This window comes from Emydura macquarii, unplaced genomic scaffold, assembly GCF_026122565.2.
Source record: "Emydura macquarii macquarii isolate MOO-44397 ecotype Brisbane River unplaced genomic scaffold, CSIRO-AGI_Emac_v2 contig_2897, whole genome shotgun sequence".
Taxonomy (NCBI): domain Eukaryota; kingdom Metazoa; phylum Chordata; order Testudines; family Chelidae; genus Emydura; species Emydura macquarii.
The window spans coordinates 1,503,288-1,522,828 of NW_027133034.1; the positions used below are offsets into that span (position 1 = coordinate 1,503,288).

The 19,541-nt window shown below is 37.2% G+C and overlaps 1 protein-coding gene across 3 annotated transcripts in view; it reads left to right on the plus strand.

The window, feature by feature from the left end:
- LOC137167184 (zinc-regulated GTPase metalloprotein activator 1A-like) overlaps window positions 1-19,541 on the plus strand; it is a 44,056-nt gene that overhangs the window by 10,185 nt on the left and 14,330 nt on the right. For 2 of the 3 annotated variants that reach the window (XM_067569204.1, XM_067569203.1), the window contains exons 6-11: window positions 377-436; window positions 1,898-1,935; window positions 6,272-6,318; window positions 7,739-7,825; window positions 8,635-8,679; window positions 16,053-16,109. In XM_067569204.1, the coding sequence (XP_067425305.1) occupies window positions 377-436; window positions 1,898-1,935; window positions 6,272-6,318; window positions 7,739-7,825; window positions 8,635-8,679; window positions 16,053-16,109 (334 nt within the window). Of the gene's footprint in view, window positions 1-376; window positions 437-1,897; window positions 1,936-6,271; window positions 6,319-7,738; window positions 7,826-8,634; window positions 8,680-16,052; window positions 16,110-19,541 lie in introns of those variants that run through there. The other variant, XM_067569205.1, reaches the window with a different exon arrangement.

The window sequence follows — 19,541 nt, forward strand, 5'->3', positions numbered from 1 at the left end:
AGGAAGAGAGCTTTAAAGAACTTGGAATTAAGAAATGTGGATAATGACATGGTGGTAGGGTTGTGTTGAGGGTTATGTGCTCTGGAATCTTGTGAGGGGTTTCTCTTGTTTTGATTTTTTTAATTTTATGATGTACCTATTAGAGCTCACACAACTTAGGTGTTGCTATATCACAGGTTTCAGGACTTAGAGCATCATCATTGTACCAAATATATGGTTGGGGAACCAACATTTTTAATACTTGATTTCGTGTTCTTCAGGCATCAGGGGGAAAGTTGAAGAGCAGCAACTGCAAACAGCTGTGATTAAAAGCTGCTTAGAAATGAGTGTTTTCTGGTACATCAACAGTCTTGCAACTAAATGTCTTGCTTGTTAGGTGCTGTGGCCTCCATGTTTTGGGTTGATGCTGAACTAGGAAGTGACATATATCTTGATGGTAAGAAAAAGTGTGTGTTTGTCTTCTATAATACTTATGGAGGTTTTCTCCCATGTTAGTTATTCTGACAATTTCTTTAAAAAAAGGTAAACAAATAGCTTGATTGCAGAGGCATGAGTGAAAACTTATTTGCTAGTTTCTACATAGGGATAACTTCATGTGTTCATTATTCACTCAGTGAAATATTTTTAAACCTTAGAAATTATTACTGGACTTGTGCAAACTTGCCAAATTCTGCAGTCAAAGGTAGCGATGACTCTTAATTACATAGGCAATACTTTTCAGCATGATAAACTGTTCTTCAGATGAAAACAATGTGTGAGTACATACCTGTAAAACAATCACTAATGATGTGACTTTTGGAATTTCTTCTTGCCATTACAAAATCTGGTGCTATTGGTGGACTTAACTTTCTTTGGTATAAATTGCATCAGAAAAACTATTCCACAGTACTGGCCACTTAGAGAATTTCTGGATCTGGGTAGAGTAGGAAATTCTGAACCTTATTACTTACCTATACATCCCATCTTTGGTTTGTTTTTCCCCCCTTTCAATCTCTTGCTTTAAAACGCTTGTTCTTTGACCCCCTTTTTTTCTTTACAGCAGTACCATGGTGGCTTGCACCAAATGGTGTGTTCCCCTACAATCTCCTGAGGCCCACTGTACTGCTGATCCTCTCAAGAATATTTAGTAGTCAGGCTTATTTTGTTGACATTTTTAACTTATTTTCTCAACAATCTTCTTAAAAATATTTTGTTTTGCTCAGTCTGAGAAAGAGTCTGTCTGTTCAAGACTACAGGCTACCTAGAACACATTGCCTTCCGTTCTTTTTTCTCTTAACTGGCACCCCACTGAATATTGATTCAAATGCATGGTTTTAGTTCTCTGTAGGATTGGTCCAAGTTACCTGAGGGACCATCTCACTTTCTGTTATTGTTACCTTCTTTGCCAGCTATGTTCCACTGCAGGCTTGAGTGAAGCTTGTTTGTGACGGGAGATGGTTCTTTTGGCAAGTGGCTGTGAATCTGGAAATTGCTCCCAGAAATGAACAGGATGACCACGATCCTCAGTTCCTTCAGAAAACCTCTCCTGTAACAACACCACAGCCCTTTCCCTCTCACATCCAGCCCCTACAGACTGGAACAAGGAAAAAAAATACCTCTGTCTGACGTGTACATATCACCATTTTGGTAGGCACTCACATACCACAGTGATGAACACCATATAAGAACCTAGATAAACAGGAAAAAAACATAACATTTTCATCCAGATTGGTGAAAGATTTTGGAGGTTATAAGTAACTGAAAATAGGATTAGAATAAAAACTCTTGTGTAACCTTAACTATTGGGGCTCCTGCCCCTGTAACTCTTCAAGAAGCTAATATACTCTTAGCAGTTTTCAGTTTTTTTCTTAATCAGTACACTTTATTCTAGCCTTTGCTTACAAACTTTTTTTTTCAGGTATTGTATCTGTTGTTGATGCTAAGTATGGACTGCAGGTAAGATAGTAATAGCTTTAAAAAAACACTGTAAACCAGAACAGTGGATAGACGTGATGGTCTTGTATATATTTTGTTTATGGATTAAACTTTTAGTATTATGCTAAATCTTGGGGTGGATGAAGCTATGTTTCAGTTGCTGCAATTTGTTATGAAACTGCATGGTTTCATCCAGATAGTCCAAAGGTTCTTAAAAAGCCTCTTCTTTTCACTTAATAGAATGCTTTGTATGTGAACAACAAATAGTGTTACACAGTAGTTCCTAAGATGTTGTCTGCAGAGCACTTCTCTGCTGAGAACTGGCAGATCAGTGGTACTTGTTACTCTTAGTCTCTTGCAGCTTATACAGTACCCAAGCTCGTCATTGTGATCAGGATTTTAAATGGCTATAAAAGTGGCTGGAAAAATGAAGATCCCCTCATCGGTCCCCACCAACAATTAGTGCTATTTTGAAAGGAGAGGAGAGGACCTCACCCCAGGGACTGGAGCAGGCAGTCACCAGTGGGATTAGAGCTGCTATTAGAAAAAGAGCATGTAGGGGAATAGGAAGAAAGAAACAAGGCAATATGTACAAGGATGAAGAGAGCCAGGTGATGAGATGTTATGTTCAGTTTAAAGGAGGACCATGCAGCAGGGAAGTGGAGGATGAGAGGACCAGGTGGAAGGCAAACATGGATGTGGGTAGAAAGAGGAGCAGATCAGACAGGAAAGGGAACTGAAATGAAAACAGTAGGTATTGTGACTAATTTCAAAAAGGCTAAAACTTTTTGGATTAAAGATGTCTAAAATTAAAAATGTGTATTTTTAGCTAATTAGCGTAGTTGTGACAGGGATATTGTGAGATTGAGTGAAACAAGAGGTGGTCCACAATTATCATAAATGAAACCAGGTGGTCCGCAGTTAAAATGAAAATGTTTGTTTCCCTGGTTTTAACATCTAGAAGTCTTTTTTTAGGCATACTTAATATTCTAGATAAACACCACCCTTCAGTTTAAAAATAAATAAATATTAAGAAATCATTCTTTCATTGCTATCCTTGTTTTCTCTATGCTTCTTATGGTTTGATGTCTACATTTTTGTGACCTTTATGAGTGTTTTTATTAATATTACAAAATCTGGTTTGAAAGGGTCTAATATGGACAGAGCATGTGTGAGGGAGACAAATATGAAACGTTGAGGTAAAACAATGCAGAAAACTGATCAGATGTACTAGCAGTAAAGTTTACCAAATTCTGTGCAAGTCTTTTTTCATTGCTTTTAAAATACAAGTGGTGAGAGAGAAATGGCAAAATAGCTAGAGTACTTTAACTTTTAACACTAACTATAAAGGATTGACTAAAGTATGCCTTTTGTCATTAGTTCTGTTTTCTGAATAGCTTCAAGAATAGTGAGGCATCCGAAGAAGCGAAGTTGGAAACGTGTTTTAAACATTCCCAACATCAGATGCATTTTCACAGAATCATAGAATATTAGAGTTGGAAGGGACCTCAGGAGATCATTCCAACTCCCTGCTCAAAGCAGGACTAACCTCAGCTATATCATCCCAGCCAGGGCTTTGTCAAGCCTCAGCTTAAAAACCTCTAAAGATGGAGATTCCACCACCTCTCTAGGTAGCCCTTTCCAGTGCTTCACCACCCTCCTAGTGAAAAACTTTTTCCTAATGTCCAACCTAGACCTCCCGCCCTGCAACTTGAGACCATTGCTCCTTGTTCTGTCATCTGCCACCACCGAGAACAGCCTAGCCCCATCCTCCCTAGAACCCCCTTTCAGGTAGTTAAAGGCCGCTATCAAATCCCCCTCATTCTTCTCTTTTGCAGACTAAACAAGCCCAGTTCCCTCAGCCTCTCCTCATAAATCCTGTGCTCCAGCCCCCTAATCATTTTTGTTGCCCTCCGCTGGTCTCTCTCCAACTTGTCCACATCCTTTTTGTAGTGGGGGGCCCAAAACTGGACACAGTATTCCAAATGCGGCCTTACCAATGCTGAATAGAGGGGAATAATCACTTCCCGTGACCTGCTGGCAATGCTCCTCCTAATGCAGCCCAATATGCTATTGGCCTTCTTGACAACCAGGGCACACTGCTGACTCATATCCAGCTTTTTATCCACTGTTACCCCCAGGTCCTTTTCTGCAGAGCTGCTGCCCAGCTCGTCGGTCCCCAGTCTATAGCTGTGCATGGGATTCATTTTACTCAAGGGATTTAGAGGAAGACAGGGTGGAAATTTATAATCGCTGATAATTCTGATAGAGAATAGTAGATGACCAGAAGCACTTAGCATCCTCAATACTGTGCCTTACTGAAACAGGATGTGACATCTTTAGATTGCATTGCATTGCAAAAGCATGTTATTATCCAAAGATGATAATATATCACATTTATACTGCTTTATGTCTTCAAAAGGATTTACAAACACTAGCCAATTAACCTTTATAACTTCCCTATGATATAAGTTTTAGTCTTTTTACCAAAGGAGAAACTGAGACAGTGAAATTACGTGATTTGCCCAAGGTCATACAAGTAGCAGAGCGAGGATTAGTACCTTAGAATTTTTGGCTCCCACACTTGTTTTCAATCCACTATGCTGTCTCTTGAGGATGTTTCATTACCTGCAAAATGCTGTTCATTGTGTTTCCTTTACATTGAAGCAAAACCAATTTCATTGCACAGAGCAGAGTCATGTATATACTTGAATACTATAATTGTTTAATTTCTGGGTTTAGTGGATGTTCCTATTTGTTGAGTGCAGTGCTAACAATAAGAATTTTTGAAATAATAAATATAGAGTAAACGTTTAACATCTTTTGCTAGCCTGAAGAAACCTCCTACATTATTAAATCAATAAACCTGCACAAAACTGACATACTGTCAGGATAATAGAAACTTTAAATTTTCTCAGTCATATGCCAGATAAATAACTTTCTTGCTTTGTATAAAGAATTTGCTAACTTGTCCATTTCTCTGGTTTCAAAGCCTGACCTCAGCAGCTGCTTGGGATTCAAAGAATTCTGAAGGCAATACAAGCAATGACACTGGGATAATAGGCAGCAATTTAAGAATGTCATGCTTCACAGACCCAACCCATCACAAGGAAAGCTAAGAAATAGTACCCTGTGGCCAGCCAGCCAAATTGAAACTGAAGTGGTAATTGATATCATGGGCTATCACTGTAATGGGATTGCCACCCAGCAATCTGAAATATTCATTTTTTAATCATGGGCAAACGATTGGACAACTTGAAATGACAGTTCTCTACTCTTAGGGCCTGACACTCAGGCCACTGACATTGTTCTTTTCAGAGCTACAAATCTGACAGCATTTAATGCAATAGAATCAATTAGTAGAGAGTAACAGAGAAAAGGTCAGAAGAGCGGTTTCTTTCCAGTCCTCCTGTTATTGCACAAGCTGTTTAAACAATTCAGTCAGAAAACAGTTTTGACTTAAAAAGCCTGGAAAAAAATTGACTGACATTATGCAATGGGATTTTTTTAGGACCAAGTCACTTTAGATGTCTAACCAATCTATTTGAAAGAGTAGTTTCCTTTTTTTTTTAAATTGATGTGCATGCCATGGAATTTATTTCCACCTTAAATCAGTTGTATTTTAAAAACAAATCCATTTTAAAATAGTATAGTTGATTGTTGGGTCAGCTGTGAGCACAGATAATGGGATCATCACAATCCTATGTAACAATCACAGGTTCATCAGAGACGAACTCTTGTGCATCCCAATCCCTTGAAACAGAAATTATGACAGGCCCACTGGGTGATGGTGGCCTGTCCATGCAGACATGGGACAAAAGTTAAAGATATGACTTGTCACCTGTTATGCAAAATTTGATTAAAAACAAACAAGTAAAGTGGTGGATGCTTATGCATGATTCCCCCAAACTAGTTTAATAATCTTTAGACACCTTGCAGTTACCTAGATAAATAACTTACTGTTTGAAATATATGTTATTACTCTTTTTATTTTGCTTTTGTTTTAAAAAAAATCTTATTTTTGTCTGTAAGTGAACACACAACATGGATTCTAATGCTTTTTTTAATCCCACAATAAACCTAAATATTTAAACAAAAACTGTCAGCAGCTCAGCACTCTACAGCAATCCGATGATAACAAACAAAAGAAAAATGTTGGTAAAGAAACATAATTGAACTTCTATAAAGAGTGAATGTCTGCTTTTTACCATCATTTTATTTATACAAGTAATAAAGATGAGTTGGGGCATATTAATACTCTAGATGTCATTCTCCTTAATTTCTTAAATAATGTATCTAAAATTGATTTTTTTTTCCTCTTGATTTGATGTAATAATTGTTTTTAATCTTTGTTCAGCATTTGACAGAGGAAAAACCTGATGGTCTTGTCAACGAAGCAACTAGGTATCAGTATAAAAACTACTAATGTAAAATTGGTAACAGTTAGACTTCAATGTGTAAATGTTCATAGGAGATGAAAGTCATCCCAGTGCAGTGGGCCTGCACAAGGTCATTTGTATACCTTACTATCAGCTTGATGTCTAGAGATATCAAAGTGGGTGTGGTAATACCTTTTATTAGACCAATTTCTCTTGGTGAGAGAGACAAACTTTCGAGTTTACACAGAGCATTTCCCAGGTCTTGAAGAAGAGCTCTGAGTAAGCTCAAAAACTTGTGTCTCTCTCAAACAGAATTTGGTCCAATAAAAGGTATTACCACACCCATCTTGTCTCTCTAATATCCTGAGACCAACATGGCTTCAACAACACTGCATACAGCCTAAGATTTAGTCAGTTCATTTAAAAAACCCAAAAAATGCCCTCCTATCAAAGTAGTTTCAAGTACTGCACCTGCACTTTAGTCCCCCTTCCAGTGTCTGGATTTTACAATCCTATCTTAAAAGGGGGGGGGGGGAATAGTTCCCCATAAATGGAGAGGGGAAACTGCCTTCATACGTAAATAGGCTATGTACAAAGTTTTGTCAGATACCCAAAGTAAACTGAAAAAGTAGAGAAATATTTTCCTAGTCTATATTTTCAGTTAAAATAATTGATAGTACTTGTAACTAGGGTTTACTTTTAAAAAAAAAAGTTTTAAATTTTTTTTAAAGTGTTGCTTAATGTTTTGCATTCAGACTGTAAGAGGAACTGAGTGGTTCATAGATCTCTAGTACTTTGGGATAGACAATCTAAAAGATCTCAATTTAATTAATCCTCTACACTGGAGTGAGTGTTACTCTGCATAGCCTCAGCTGCCATTGCGTTTTTCTTGTAGCATATCAGTGCAGCTTCAGTAGTGATGGTAACAATGGAATCACTAGGGTAGACAGGCCACTGGTGGTATAATCACTATCTCATCTTGACCTGCTTTGCACAGGGTCGGACAACATAGTGATTAAAATGCTGGTTTTCTGAGTATGCTAGCCATACCGTCAGTGGGAAATTTGGAAAATAAAATACTAATGCATTCACAGTTTATGAAGAATAAGATAAGATACATGCAGAATTTACAAGTACAGTTTTAATGAAAAAAACTTGTCCTTAACACTATAATTTAAAATAATTTGTTTAATGAAATAATTTTACAAAGAAATTGCAAGAAATTTTTATAGAAGTGGAACACTCCCTAACCCTGTCAACAGTGCAGTATATCAGAAAGTGTTATGTGGTCCTACTGATATTTTGATTGGTCTCCTAATTGAATGCAGACTTGCTTGCTGTAGTCATGATACATGGTTTTTATGAAGGCCTGGGAATTGTGGTAACTTTGCATTGTGGAAAATTAATGTACACATTTTAGTCTTTTATTTTGTCTTTATGTGTAGGCAGGTTGCACTAGCTGATCTCATAATCATCAATAAAACAGATTTGATTTCACAAGAAGAAATGAATAAAATAAGAACAGCTGTCAGGTATGAAACTGATAGCATGAATAAATTATGCTGGCTGACAGGTTTTTTTGTTTATATATAGACTTTTGCTGCTTATGGATGGCACAGGGATTGGAGATGTCATGATTACCATGACACACATTATTTGCTCACAAGAAAGCGAGAAAGATTAAATAGTGTTCCAATACAATTATGTACTTCCACAAATCTTGGTATTTTGCATCTGATGATTGTGGTTCACCATCCTTATCTAGTAACTGCATAACCCTTTTTTAACTTTTCATACTTGTTTTTTGTATAAATACTTAAATATTCCGAAAGACACCTTTAAAAATAATTAATAGATATCTGGGGAGGCCACAAGGATGCAGAATAATGATCATTTGTAAGTAAATGAACAAATAACCTGGACTAGGTTAGTGGTTAGAAATGTAGACAATAATGCCCTCCTCTGCCACCATAATACCCCCATGCCCTGTGCGAAGGGTGAAAAAACACACCAAAAACTGAGTTTGAAAAAGGCTTTTCCCATTTCACTGCTTTTACTAACAGAACATCTTAAATAAAAGTAAAAATGTTTAGGCCCAGCAATGTGTATTAAGGGGGGGAATTTAACCTGAATAAAATCTGTAACAGTAGTCCTCCGTCATGGCTAGTGAATCTCCTGTCAGGTTGTGAGAGAAATAAAAATGGAGCTTACAACAATTTAATAATGGAGCTGGATTATTACTCAGGAATTTCTGGTTCTCATTCCCTGTTTTAGTTCAATAAATTATGGCATTCAGTTTTTATTCACATCTAATTTCTCTTTTTCCCCCCACCTTTTTCAGGTCAATAAATGGACTTGTCAAAATTTTAGAAACTCAAAGATCAAGGTAATATTTAGTGTTGGCAAGTATCACTTGCCGCCGCTACCTACTTCTGATGTGACAAATTGCTGTATATTTTTAGTTCTATTCACTTTCAAGAAAAACTATCAGGTTAAAAATATTTAAATAACTCCTTACCTATTTTACTATCAGCACTTTAGATTAAAACTAACACTTTTAAAAAAAAAAAAGTCTAATGCTGTTTGCTTTCTCTTTGCATTTTTTTCATCTTAGAAATTGAAATTATACTATCAGTTTCCAGTTAGTCAATTCCAGACGTTATAAGATTTACATGCATATATTCAAAGAAAATTAGGGTTTTTAATCAACATTGGTAAACTTAAAAAAAAAATACTGATTACACTTGTATTGGGTTTAGGTTTTGCAAAAGCTTGCTTTTTTTCAAAACTTAAATTTTGGACTAAATATGACCTGACAACGGCTTCAGTTATTGAAACTTTCTGTACTAGCATTTCTGGTTGGAAAAATGCTAGTGTAGACATCCAAGGTGGCTCTGGTATGTTGCATGGGTTGACAATCTTGCTGTAATTGAGGTTTACATGGCTTTCTCTAAGCCAATTACATAGCTTTTCGGTTGTCATGTGACACATGGCTAAAAAGGCCTAACAGGCCAATCAGTATGCAAAGCCAAACTCTACATGTATGGTGTAAAGCTCCTTATGCCTCTTCCAGATTTGATTCAGTGGGACCTAGAAATAAATTGCGCCTGTGTAACTCTTTTGAAAGATATGCTAAAATGGTCACAATAAAGGAAGTAAATTGCTTTACTCTTTCATTTTTTTGTTTGGCACTCTGGTTTTAATTCCTTACTAGACACATGAGATTTTTTTGTTTGTTTTTTTTAAGAAAAGACTTTGTGTCCCTCCCCAATCCCCATTGAGCTCTCAGTAGAAAGTGTCCATTCTGAATCCATTATGGAGTAATCAGAAGGACTGAGTGAAGTTGTGACAAAAGCACACTCTTGAAATGTGTCATTTAGGTTTTAATATGAAGTAAAAGTACCACACATTGAAGTGTGTATGAAGTAAAAGTACCACACATTGAAGTGCTTAAATAAGGCTAGATACTTTTCATAAACCTTTCAAATGCAATTTCAGTAAACATTCAAAGATGTACATGGGGACTCTACATTTCAATATATGTTGAAATAGATTGAGCACAGATGGCTGTGGTCTTCTCCAAGTGTTTTCCCCTACTAACACTGGCATAGGTATTTGTGTGGTTGAATATAACGTCTCTTTATTGTTTCCTTTGTTTATAGCAATATTATGCGCTAGTATAGTTTTCATCAGAAGATTTATGTGCCCCCTGAAATTTATTTATGCTACAATATTCCTTGAGATCCCAAAAAAATAGCAGCGTGGATGTTGCAGCACTGGTGTGGCTCAGGCTAGCCACCCACGCTCGGACCCAGGATCTAAGAGGGGCTTGGGCTCAGGCAGCTAGCCTGAGCTGCCATCAGTGCCACAGGGTCCACACTGCTATTTGTAGCATGCTAGCTCAAGCTGAGCTAATGTGAGACTGTCTACCTTCACTGGAAATCACACTTACCAGCTGCAGAGTAGATGTACCCTAGATGAACAGCTGAAATGTGGTGTGACATTAAATCAAGTCCTAGTGTAGAGTTTACTACTTGACAAAATGTGAGTGATTGGTCTGCTAAATCACAGAGCAAGACCTGCCCTTCTATAGCCTTACCAAATAGACATAGACTTTTAAGGCCTGAAAGGACCATCATGATCATGTAGTCCGACCTCCTGCACATGGCAGACCAGAGAACCTCACCCACCCACTCCTGCAATAGGCCCATAATCTCTGACTGAGTCATTGATGTCCTCAGATCTTTAAATCAAGAGTTCAAGTTACAGAAAATCCACTATTTACTCTAGTTCAACCCACAACTGACCCATGATGTTAAAGCTATTGTTTCGTATTTTTATATTAATCCTTATTCTGATCTATACTAGTGTAGATTTAAAATGTATTAGAGTGAATACAACTGCACTAAATTCTGTGGAATCCATACCGTATTTCCGAGTCTTTAGAGATGAATGCAATATAGTATTTCATTTTTATTACAAATAGTATTGAAATGGTCATTCTACTCTTATTAAATTAAGATTTTGAAACTACTGTATGTGAACTATTAATACCTGCTATTGAAATCAACGGTTGCCTTCTGTTATGTACTTTGAATATGAGCTGGGTAAAATTTGAAATGTTATACCTAACCGTATGGGACAGAAAAGGCACTTGTTGCTCCGGTGCATAGCCACCTTGTGCCCATCGACGGGAAGTATGTCTGTGCTTATCCTGCTGGACCTCTCTGTCATTGGATATTGTTGACCACCAAACTCTACTGTCCTGCCTCCTCAGGCTGCACAGGGATAGATAGAAATGCCTTGAAATGGCTCTGGTCATTCCTTTCAGAATGAACCAAAATGGTCATTACTGGCAATTGGTCTTCCAGCTCCATGACTCACTTGATTGGTCCCACAAGTCTGTTCTCTCCCTCATTCTATTGTTATCTGTCTGAAATAGTTGAGAGAGCTAGTGAGACATAACAGGCCAACATGCCGGCAGTGGACAGATTACACTCATTTGTGCATCTGTTTAATGTAAAGAGTGCTATAACTTGCCTAGTTGAAATCAGTGCCTGTATGAAGATCAGCTGCCTGAAGCTGAACCCTGACAAAACTGAGACTGATGCTGGTGAGCAGGAGGAAGTGCTTTGAAGAAGTTGCCTCCATAACTACCTTATCTCTTAAAGACATTGCCTCTCATTTTATTGGTCTGAAGTTCTGGGGTCCTCTTTTATTCTTCACTACATTTGGACACCCAAACTGTGGCAGAAAACATGTACTTTCATCTGCAGGCATCCAAAAGATTGCACCTGATCTTGCCAGACTAGAATCTGGCCATAGGCAGACCTAAGCTCAACTACTGCAATTCTCTGTATCTATGAAGAAGTCTTAAGTCTCAAAAAGGCTAATTCAGGCTGCAGCAGTCTTCCTGTTCAGCAGCATAGATTCCTAGAAATACATCATCCCATTCTGCACTGGCTCCCCTTTGAACACAGAGCCCAGTTCAAGATCATGGTACTTTTTTTCTGAGCCTTCCATGGAGTTGTTTCTTAACACCTAAAGGATATTTCTCCTTTTTTTGACCTTCAGTGATGACTTTTGTCAGTGGTACAAAGAAACTGTTGCTCAATAAGGGAAGAATAGTGAGTGTAGCAGACAGGAGCTGGACCAAGACTGCCAGATGAAATAAGAATAACCTCCCAGCGTTCAGGACTAAATACAAACGTACACTTTTTCCTGCATTCTCCCACGATAGTACCCTTACTTGCACCAACGCTCCAATTATTTTCCTGTGTTTTCAGTAATTATTAAAAACAAACAAACAAACAAACAAAAAAGCCGTTAGCTTGCTTCTTATTAACAGGGAAGGGGAAGAGATAGTATTGCCATTTTTACTAATGGGAGGTGCTCAAATAAGATTGTGGTCGGTGACAATGGAAGGTAGGAATGTAGGTAGAAAGCTTTTTTATTTTTTATTTTTTGGTAGCAACATTGAATTTTATTAAAGAAATTTTCAGATGGCATCAGTGTTGGATGCTTTACATTTCCAAAAATGTTAATCTTGTTAACATGTCCATTGATTTAACTTATTTGAAATTCTGCTTGCAATCTGCTTCCTGCTGGAAGTTTTATGTCCTGCTGCTAAACAATTGCACTATGAGTTGCACTACAGTTGTCTTTTCTGCAGTGACTGTCATGTTAGTTTACACGGATTACCCTCGTATTGTTTTTGTTGGAAGGTGAAATGTGTTTAAGAAGCTTCTGCAACTTCACACTCCTTATTAACTTTTAAGTTCTGCTGAAGAATACTTGGAACAAGAATAAACAGCACTACAGAGAGCCCTTCATCCTAAACACAGTTATGGAGTGTTTCCCATTGCTCATTTATTGCTTTTTCTCGTGCTCTTACTAAATAACTTCTGTTAAATCAGCATGTCTCTTTATAACAAAAAACAGTTCATATCTTCAGTCGGCTTTTTGACATTTAGGGCTAGATTTTCAAAACTGTTCTGCATCCAGCAGCTACCATTGGTGACCGGGAGTTGCTGGATGCTGAGCACTCTTGAAAATCTGTCTGCTTCATTCACTTGTCTAAATGGGAGCTAAGCCTATCTGAAAATCATCCCCATTTTGGATGCTGTGCGCTTTTATAAATCTGGCCCTTAAAAATAGCTCTTTTATTCTTATGCAGCTTTTGGTTTTAAAAGTTTCTGCAATATTTTTTAGACTTCTGCAGCAAAACTCTAGATTCCATTAACTATTTCTAGTACTGTGAATCTAGAGACTGTAACCCTGGTAATGGCGGAGGAGGGGGTTGCATATGTGATTCTTATTAAAACAGATGGATATGTAGACAATGGAGGAGGATACAGTGGTGACTCCAAGTCCAGCTGGAAAAAAATGGGAGAGAGACTATCCTTGCTTTTTGGACATGATTTAACGATTATGATAAATCTGGCATATTAGCTGGACGATACCAAAATCTGCATGTCTTTGTGTTTGTGCTGATCTGGTCATACTTATCATGGCATCCATACAACAGGACAAATCCTAAATCTCATGCATACATCCTATATGAAGGGTATACGAGGGAAAAGCAGTAGAAAGGAATCTGCCGCTTGCTGCATAGTGGCAGAGGAGATGCTCTGCAGTCACTATTGGAACATCTTTCCACTTCAAGTTCCTTTACTACTACATTTCCTTCTTCATATATAATAATCTTTAAAACATTGCATGGATCATATTGCCTGCTAAATGGCTTTTTGGGAGAGGAGAGAAGAGTAGCTATATTTCTGTCTTCCTAAATTTAATCTGATGCTGAATTAGAGGGAGTTCAGAGAAGAGCAACAAGAATGATTAGGGCCTGGAAAAACTCATGAAAAGAGATTGAAAATGTTGGGATTAGATTGTTTTTGAAAGGGGACATGATAAAAGTATATATAATAAATAGTAGATCAGGAGCTTGTCATCTTTGTCTTAAAACACAAGAACATTGAAGACATTGAATTAAATTAAAATATAGCAAATTCAAAACTGATCAAAGGAAATTTTTACACACAATGCATAATTGGACTTTGGAACTCATTGCCACAAGAAATCATTAGACGTTGTTGAGACCAAGAATTTAGCAAGATTCAAAAAAGTATTGGCCATTTGGATGGATACCAATCCAGGGTTGTTATATTAATGCTAACAATTTTGGAAGGGATATTAAACCTCATGCTTCAGTGCTAAAGTCAGTATCTAACTATAAAGGATCACATGGGATACTACACTGACTTCAGGTGTGATCCTGTGTAGCAATTCCTATGCTCCTAGTCTAGTTAAATGCTTTTTGGAGATTGACGTTGTTTGTCTATCTTACACTGTCTATCCAAAAGCTGGTAATAGTTACACAATTAGATTAATAGTAAAATTATCTTATTAGCATGGTATTTGAGAGCACACCTCCTTTAAATAAGAATTTTTTCTGTCCATTTTCAATCAATATTACACAAGAGGTAGGAACATTTACAATATGTCTGAGTGTTTCTGTGACTGTAGTATGAGTTTATGGAGAACTACTGAGAACAGACAATTCAGACACAGCTGGTCATAAACTAAAGAAGAGGTTTATGTATGCTATGCATTGTACATTAAAAATCTTTCATCTCAGAAACAGCGTTGTATACTTTATGGTGGGTGTATATTTAATAATAGTATTGGCCAAGACCCATACTCCTGTGGATTTTTCTTTTAACCATATCCTTGCTTCCATATATTTAATAACAAAATAACCAGTTCTGTAAAGCCAAACATTTGTTCCCAGCAACGATATCTGAACTTGAATTTAAGGTGAGTTTATATTGTACTTTTCTGAAAAGCTGTATGTGTGTTACAGGAGGCATAGGTAGAAATACTTATAGTTAAGGTTGTCTAACACTTGCTGTTATAAGATCCTGTATTCAGTTGCTTGTAACTTTGCCAGACTTTAACAATTTGGGCTGAAATTTTCCAAGTCTGCCTCAGGCTGGGCTGGGCATCTGCCATAGGCTGAATTTGGGAGAGGGGGAGTTGGGAGTTTCAGCAGAAATGGTTCTGTTATTTCTCAGAATGAAGTTAGGGAAAAATACATTGGTATGCCCTTGTTTTTTTAACAAAAACAAAAAACCCACTTTTGCATCTGTGTTGTTGAGAAGCTCTAACACCTCCATACTTTCAAGCCTGAATTCAAATTTGGAAGAGGAATTGCCTTGGCTTCAGTATGTGCCTTTTGCTGTCTTCATGAAAATCCACCCAGATTTGGCAAGTTATGAGCCTCTGAAAATCTGTTTTCACATGCTCAGTAGAGATTTATTTGTTTGGCAACTAAATTCTTCAGATTCCAATTCTAGAGAGTATGCTCTAGGCCACAGCTGCTGAGTCTGAGTAGGACTTGCCTACAGTTGCCTCCTGGCTCCATAGCAGGGCTTGATGTGCTGGACACTAGAACTAAGACCTGAGGAACTAGGAAATGGTGTTGGGGGGTAGGGAAAAATAGACTGGAGTAAGAACAGGCTGGAGGAATTTGAGGCAGAAGGGGTCAGGCAGGCTTCAGGGTGGAGAAGAAAAAGGGCTGAAGGGTTTGAAACCACTAGGTAAACTCCCCTCAGAACCTGGGATAGAACTGAGGTTTCTGAATTTCAGCATTCCTCTGCTGTCAAACAGCTGTGAAACTCATTGTTAAAATGTTTGCCTCATATCCCTTTAATGACTGGAGTACATAGAGGATGACAACCTATTGCTGCTATCGATTATTCTGTTAGCTTGAGTAACAGAGGATTGTGCACTGAATGTAAAGGTTCCAGTCCAGCTGCTGACCCATGTGGAAGTCAGTATGTTTCCACATGATGCAAATTCTGTTTTTCATTTTGTTTAGTTTCAGTTTGGGTTTTCTAAAAACTGGGAAATTACATGCAAAAAATATACTAAAAGCATGTTACAGTTGCAAAGTCAAGTTAGCCCCCTTCTGCATGTGCATTATGATAAATCTTTAATTACATTATTGAATACTATTTTCTCCCCTGGAAACTTATTTAAAAATGCAACAAAAGAATCATAACAATAGCTTCCTTTAAGAGACAGTTATCTAATACCTTTACTTCTGGTGAATGAAGGTATTCAAATAGCTTTGTGTCTGTCAAACATCACAAGCCTGTGTTGTGGCTGAAATTTTTGCATTATTTTTTACAACTATAAAATATTTAAGTAAAGAAAAGTATGAAGACTGGGGTTTTTTGGGTTTTTTTCTTTTAGAGTTGATCTCTCTGAAGTTTTAGACCTGCATGCTTTTGACAGCTTATCTGGGATAAGGTACAGTATAACTTTACAATCTTTATTTTAGCAATTGATTATGCAGGAAATGATTGTACTAAATAAACATTGTCACTCTAAGGTCGCAACAAAGTTTCCATTATAAACCCAATTTTGGTCTCTTGTCTAATACTCTTTGTTGATCTTCGCATTAATAATCTAGGGCTGAGGTACATTTTTTTTTTTAAACATTTGAAGTGATTTGAACAAGAGGATCTTATATTTGGCCAACCTAAAAGTTGTTAACTACAGAGCCAAGTCTAATATTTTTTGCCATTTTCTAGCAAAAAGAAAAAGAGAAAAATCCCACTTTACTGGATGACATATTTTGCCCAAGACATACATTCCATGATGAATGTCTATAATTACAAAAGTTATTAATATTTCCTTTAATGACATTAGTAGGCAATGTCAACTTTGGTGGTATTGGTGTATAGGATATCAAGTAACTGCTGAAGACCTGACCTAAGCTTTCATTTGAAGAAGAAGAATCATAGAATTGTAGGACTGGAAGGGACCTCAAGAGGTCTTCTGATCCAGTCCCCTGCAGTCAAGGCAGGACTAAGTATGATCTATACCATCCCTGATGGGTGTTTGTCTAACCTGCTCTTAAAAATCTCCAATGATGGAAATTTCACAACCTCCCTATTCAATTTTTTCCAGTGCTTAAATACCCTGACCGTTAGGAAGTTTTCCCTTATGTCCAACTCTAACCCGTCCTTGCTGCAATTTAAGCTCCTTGCTTCTTTGTCCTATCCTCAGAGGTTAACAGGAACAGTTTTTCTCCCTCCTCCTTGTAACAACCTTTTATGTACTTGAAAATTGTTATCATGTCCCTTCTGTCTTCTTTTTTCCAGACCAAACTAACCCAATTTTTTCAGTCTTCCCTCATAGGTCATGTTTTCTACACCATTTGCTCCATCTAGGTTGTATTTCCCTAGTGTGTTTATGAGACGGTCATGCACGACAATATCAAAGCCTTACTAAAGTCAAGATATACCACATCTACCACTTCCCCCCCCTATTGACAAGGCTTGTTACCCTGTCAAAGAAAGCAATGACAAATCCATGTTCTTGACAAATCCATGCTGACTGTTACTTATCACCTTATTATCTTCTAGGTGTTTGCAAATTGATTGCTTAATTATCTGCCTCATTATCTCTCTGGGTACTGATGTTAAGCTAACCAGTCTGTAATTCCCTGGTTTGTCCTTATTCCCCTTTTTATAGATTGGCACTATATTTGCCCTTTACCAGTCCTCTGCAATCTCTCACGTCTTCCATGACTTTTCTAAGATAATCACTAAGGGCTCAGAAGAAGAAGAATAGGCTTCAGTCCCTTTTCTTGCAGAGAGGGGCAGTTTAAAATGTAACTTGATCACTTGACAGTGGAAAACAGAATTTTTTATTAAAAAGCTTGTGAGGTTGGCCACAAAACAACATCTAGTGAATCAGGGAGGATCTCTTCTCTTCTTGAAGACTTGATATTGCTCACAGAAAGGGGTAGGTTAAATGTCTCCTTTACCTCTTCCTTCAGTCCAGTTCTCACCCTGGCCCCTTTTAGATTCTCTGTGGGTCATAAGAGTAGTACCCAGACAGTAGCAAGTTAAGGTTGCACTTCTCAAATAAGGCCCTCAAACTACCTTCACTCTGCCTCCCTTAATGGCTACAGAAAATAAGAAAAATATATTACCTTCTCCATCCATAAAATAAAGTTTCTTTTTATCAGTGCTTGCTAGGTTGTCTTAATTAACTAGATTGTCTGAATCAGAATCATATATGGTTGGATTGGCATCTTGCACTGTAGCCCAGCCCAAGTAAGAGACAGCATGTACCCACTGGCAGCTGCCCTCCTCCTATGCAGGATGTAGATCCTTACACTTGTTTACTTTTTGAAGGTTCAAAGCTGCGCTCAGAATTAAACCCATTGAGTTATGCTGCTTTACAGCTCTGTCTATGTTCTTACGTAGTGTGCATTACAAAAAAATATACAAATCTATAATTAGACACATCAAAGCACTTCCAGACAAAGAACAAAAGTGTGTGGTGACAAATTATCACACTTTATATTGGAGAGACATCTGTGAAACTATGGTACTAGTTTTTGAGGTGTGCATTTTAGATAAACTACATGCAAAGTAGGGTATAGTAAACTGACATTTGTACAGGGACAGAATTGAGGTAGCATGTGTTACTTTATTTGGGAAGTGTAACTTTAGTTCTGGATTTCCTGAGTTTCTAATGTTTGAAAGATATTTTTGTTTTAGTCTAGCGGTCTTGAAAAGTAAAATGCATACTCAAATTACTGATGTAAGCCTGCACCTTACCTAAAGCTATGTATGGAAATCATACTGTACTTCATTTTGAATATTTCTTCTACAGTTAAAATTGTGGCATTTAAGTCACATTTCTTGCAAGCCATGCTGTTTGGAAATGCATCTGAGTGATCAGCATTTGTTTTTATTTTCATACACTGAGTTGATAAGTAACTCAGCTGTACCCCTTAACCCTGCGGTACACAAAGTGGATGAAGACCAAAAAATGAGACACAAGACAAGCAAGAGTGTGAGATGTGTAAAAATATTTTACTTGTTTACTTGTTTCTTATACATTTTCCCCAAAATTCAGTACTTCTCCTTTAAATAATTTATAATTAAAGTTAGAACAGACTTTTACAGATAAACTTAAGTCTAAAGTGAAAGACCATTGAGGGCTGTAAGCACAGTAAATTACTGCATAAGCCTTTTTTTGTTAGGTTAGAAATGAGTGTGACACACAAAATTCCAATTCAGATTTTGAACCCCCCAAAATTTGTGGCTGTTCTGTTTCTTGGAGACTTAGGTTCAAATGTATAGTCTTAGACCACAGTAAAATTTTATGTTGTGGCCTCACTTTAGTACTATGCTCATAACAAAACGTCACACAATTTGGTATGATCTGTGTTTGAGAGGAGTAGGTCTGAAGTAATGCGTGTCTCATGTTAGGAATGCCTTTCATTAGCGGGGCTGGCACCTAGGACCTGTAGCATTTACTAAAACAAAATATGCTTTCTCCTGCCCTCTGGCCCTTTTAATAACTTAAAAAAAAAACTATTTAAAGTAGTTGAAGAACTACACTGATTTTTGCCTGGTATTCTTAGTGACACTGTTCAGATGACTCAGTTTGCCCTTCATTTTGACACATAAATTGGCTGTGATTTGATTTGTTGCATTTTTAGAGTATTAAAGTGATGAACATTTATTTCAAACCCTTTAATATTATTTGCAACTGCTGTATTTTTGCTAGCTGTCTGTGCATGTGTTAGAACTAAGAAATGTAAACTCCATGTATTTTGCCATTTGAGCATAAATTTAACTTTTATAATAGTTTAATGCTTTGGTTTATTTTAAGAATGATTCCCTTTTTAGCCTTTGTCCCTTTTTGTTTTTGTTT